Genomic DNA, 4,642 nt, shown 5'->3' on the forward strand with positions numbered 1-4,642 from the left:
TGGATCCATTTACTGATAATAGTCTGCTTTGGATTTGATGTGTTATTGTTTCAGGATCATCGATACATAATTTATTACTTGCTGTGGGCTGACAACCCACATGCATCTCGGATTTGAATTTGCCAGGAATAGTAAAATGTGTTGAGTTTTGAAGGTTGAAGCGATTCCCGACTTGGGGAAAGAAGGTCGTTCCCAGTGTAGATGAATGCAAACTATCACCACGTTACTAACAGCTTAAAATGATAGTAAGTGTAACGCATAAGTCGTAAGATCATACTGTTTAGTAATTAATACTGTCTTATTTACTACTTTACAGATTTCTTATTCGACTTTTGTGTTACATTTGCTGTCATTGTGCTTTAAATCGTATTAAACATGTCCACCGCTGTAGAAAATACGATTAGCCGATTGAGATCCATTGAAGAGGTGACGCTGATTACATTTTTCACGGATGCACGATAATGTCCTTAAGACACCATTGCATCAACATGAAATTACCTCTACTAGCTAATGAAAGTAAAGGGTGGCGTAAGTTGTCTTTGACAGGATTCTGTACGTTAGTGATGCCTAGAACCGTAGTTACAAGTGGTATCTACTAATGAATATTGTGATTGCGAAAGAATGTGCTTGTTGACGCGATCAAAGGACTTTTGAAAGTCAAAGAACATTGGTGATCGTTGTTCTATGCCTAATTAGAATGATGACATCTTCGTCTCTTCAAATGGGCTCTAAAGGCTGTAACACGACTCCCATATTTTAAGCGGGTGGCGTTTTATCGCAGCTGCCAACAACGTTCAGTGGTTTCAGCGCACTTGATGTTGGACAGAAAACTGCACATAAAAACATCAGCGCAGTTAAATTTTTTATTCGCTCATGCTGTGTCTTTTTTGCAGGATTTTTCTTAGTATATCAATGTATCCATCGAGCTTGCGCAGCACTTCGAGGTCGTCACTGGTATAGGCTACCTGCCGTCAAATTGACACCTATTCACAGAAGTTGTATCGCCATATCAAACTCTGTAGGAATCAAAGCAGATCCTATGGTAAAGGCTGATGCGTCACAGGCAAGCTCAATTTTCGATTCCCTTTTTAGCAAAGCTTCCGCGCGAGAAAAAGCAAATCCTCAACTCATTAATTCAGCTATACAGTGTGAAGCTTGTTGATAATCTTGGTCATATGAGCATGAATACAACGTGCAAACCAGTGACAGTGAGCTCGCTCTCATATTATAATAATCTACCAGGAATATATACGGCTCTAAGTGGTATGTAGAGCCTAGGCTACTTAGGAGGACAAGTGGGTACAACGTCTACTCTGCCAGATTTTGGCTGCAGCGATGGACAAGACAAATCCGGGCTCAATATCATGGAAAACAGCCAGTTGTATATGCCTGATAAATCATGGTCGGGTCCTGCACATTAACCACATTTGTGGTGAACTCAAGCGCCTACCAAACAGTGATTTTGCTGACGGATAGGCGGATATTATGACGAAGGACTAACGGGACCGCGCCGTGTGTAGTCAATGGCAGCTCTCGGTATATACTTGCGCGCTCAAAGTATTGAGGATAATCCGTATAGCGTGAGAAGCCCGGTTTTCTTCATGTCAGTCCAACATAAACTCGCGGTAAAAAGTCAGTGATGCCACAGTTAAGAAATTGTACGCAGTGACCGAATAAGCCCACTTACTAAATCATTTCAAAAGTCAGTGATGCCACAGTTAAGAAATTGTACGCAGTGACCGAATAAGCCCACTTACTAAATCATTTCAAATTTTCCTTCCCACACACAAATGTCTTCACTTCGGTGCTATCCGCTTCGATGACTCTTCAAAGTGTTTGCTTTTACGAAGCTCCTTACAACTGTCCTATCGTTTGACAGTTCATGAGCTCAAGTAATGAGATCTCTGCTCATGATGCCACGACGAGGGATCGATCGAAAAGTTTGCTAGGACAACTGCACGATCTGGAGCCACTCCATGCGCGGCGTATTTCTGACCAAGTCGATGTGGCGCGTGGTCAACCCATTGTAACAACTGCTGTTGCCACTGTTGTCCCTAATGCTGCGTTGCCGAAGTAGAGAAGACGATAGTCGTTCTCACGCGCGCAGCGCTTAGGCGGGCAATCGGCTACTGCGAACTCGTCTCCTGATCATTTGTAACGGGGCCAATTCTGTAATCTTGTGCACTTAAACTTGGCACAAATGGTATATTCTATACGCGCTAGAATATTGGTATTTATCAAGATCAACTAAACTCTGAAATGAGAAGCCCGCTGGGTACCAAGTGGCAACCAAGTTGCCTATGTCAACAGCGGACCATCCGCAGACCGATGGTCAAAGTCAGCGCGTGAATCGCGTCGTCGACGACCTTCTTCGCAGCGTCTGCGCTGAGACGCCGAAGCGTTGGAGCGCTATGTTGCCGCTCGTTGAGTTTGCTCCGAACATTGCAGTGCATCCGTCTACAGGCTATATGTCGTTCTACGTAAACGGGCTTGTTAATACTCGCGTCCCGCTGACGCCACCATCCCATGGCTCAGGGCTTGATGAGGAGGAATAGCCGAACGGCTAGCTGATGCCAGCCCCCTCACTGTTCATAAAGAAGCCGATGACGTCCTGTCTACCAGACTGAGTGTCCTACGACACGTTCGCGATGCGATGGGTGAAAGCGAAGAAATGCAGAAAGTATTTTTATACGGAAGAGGCAGAAGAAATGTGGAAAACAATGAGGTCGGAGACCTGGTTTTGTTAAATGCTAAATGCATGTAATTTCTGCTGTCTTTAAGACGAAGCTCCGCTCACGGTTTATTGGACTTCTAAACGTCATGGCCAAGCGAGGCATAGCGTATCCGCCGAACATTCCGAGAAGGATGCGCTCCCACCCGGTTTTTTATGAGGGCTAGCTTAAGCCGTACCGGAATCCGGCGCAGGTGAACGCGGAAGTGTTTGCGCCGGGGCGGCGATCAAAGGCGCTCGGCCGCTCAGAAGCTGAAACAGCAGCTGGTTTTGAGCGCGGAGTGCAACAACTCCCGTTTCCAACAGCGGAAAGTGCTCCGAAGTGACGTATTCGTCTGCTTGACGGCTAGGTGCCGCTCCGACAGTGCACGATAATCCTCAACATGAAGCAGCTGGTGCACAAAGTGCTCTAGGCTCTCGAGTTCTCCGCACAGCGGTAGGTGACCTCGGTAAGATGTCTAGCAGAGTGCCGATGACAACGGACTTTGTCCTCCAAAGCTCGAAGAGCATCGCGAGTCTTCTGACGATGATCGAACACGTCGTCATCATCCGCCACCGACTCTTCTGAGTTGGTGGTGTCCATTATTAGGTGGGACGCCTTGTAGTCGTCGACAGGGTCGAGCCCAATATCTTGTGAAGTGGTGGGGATACTCAAACTCCGAGAACTCGTGGAAGTTTGAGGTGCCGCTTCGACAGGACTGCCCAGACGTCGTGGACGCTTATGATCAGAAAATTCGTGACGCTTTGCGTCGTCGTGCGCCCCACGCTTTTCGGCAGTAGTTTGGGAAGCCGGGGGGGGCATTAGCCGAGCTCAAGCTATGGCCTTGAGCTGCTGTGGTCGTAGAATCACCCGTGTGAGAAACCACAGAGCTCGCGGAAGCGTGATGGATGATTCCATGTGTCGCAGGGCGGCAATACGCAGGATGTCAGGGTTGCGCCTTGGGTTTGCAAACTCAAATCTAAGATGGTGGTCTACGCGCACGTCCACTTCCTTGTGGCTCCACTGTAAGTTAGACAGCGAGGAAAGTTTCTGGTGCTGCTGCACCCATCGCTCTAAGACATCTTATCATCTGCATCGGTTTCGCCAGGGGCTAGCACCACAGAAATTGCATTGTGGGTACAGGAGCGCTTCCTCATTGATCTCGAAGTCTAGCGCGGTTCCGACCCATTGGAATTTCCTGATCTGCCAAGAAGCGAGCTCGCAGAGCGTTTCGCCGGTCAAACTCAGCTGGTGTAGTGGCCGGGGGCCTGACTACGTAGACGCCTTACGATCGAGTAATTGCGTCTTTCTCTTCAGTAGCGGGATCCGCCGAGCAGAAGCCGTACTCTACACGAGGGAATGAGACCAATCGTGGATACGAGCGCATGAGAGCCACCCTGTGGGCAGCGTCCATCTGCTGTTATTTTGCCTCACTGAGGCGATTGGTAGCAATATTACTTCCCCCGGAAGTCGAGAAGTCGGAAAACGGCCATGATATCCGCAACGTTTGAGCTGGGCTCACTTCACACCATTGGCGCATCTCATCCTCCTCTTCTTTCCACGCTGGAAAAGGAATATTTGATTTATAGTTCTCGTCGAAGAATCCGTCGCCCGGGGCGAGGCCAAGCCACTTGCGCAAGTCCTTTTGGATCTTTGGAGCCGGCCAGTCTACAGTGGCCTTGACCTTAGCAGGATCCGCCCGAAGGCCACGCTTCCCAATAAAGCACTCTAAAAGGGAATCTATTCCGCGCTGAAGATGCAGTTATCAGCATTAGCATACAGCTTATTCGGGCGCATGCACTCGAGCACCGCTCTCAAATTGGCGATGTGATTTTCCTCATCTGTCCTCCCGTGTCCCGCACGATTGTAGACAAAGATGTCGTCGAAGTATGTTTGTGCATACGCCCGGTGGGGTCTGAACAATTGCGTCA

At 48.3% G+C, this 4,642-nt stretch overlaps 1 protein-coding gene across 1 annotated transcript; it reads left to right on the forward strand.

The window, feature by feature from the left end:
- Positions 1–488: 488 nt before the first annotated feature.
- PHALS_02512 (uncharacterized protein) lies at positions 489–1,271 on the forward strand (the record flags this gene model as incomplete). The annotated part of the gene is made up of 2 exons (XM_024720523.1): positions 489–552; positions 1,093–1,271. The coding sequence occupies 2 exons, from the start codon at positions 489–491 to the stop codon at positions 1,269–1,271; spliced, it is 243 nt and encodes an 80-aa protein (XP_024572781.1).
- Positions 1,272–4,642: the final 3,371 nt, after the last annotated feature.

The sequence above is a fragment of the Plasmopara halstedii genome (genome assembly GCF_900000015.1).
Source record: "Plasmopara halstedii genome assembly, contig: Scaffold_202, whole genome shotgun sequence".
NCBI lineage: Eukaryota > Oomycota > Peronosporomycetes > Peronosporales > Peronosporaceae > Plasmopara > Plasmopara halstedii.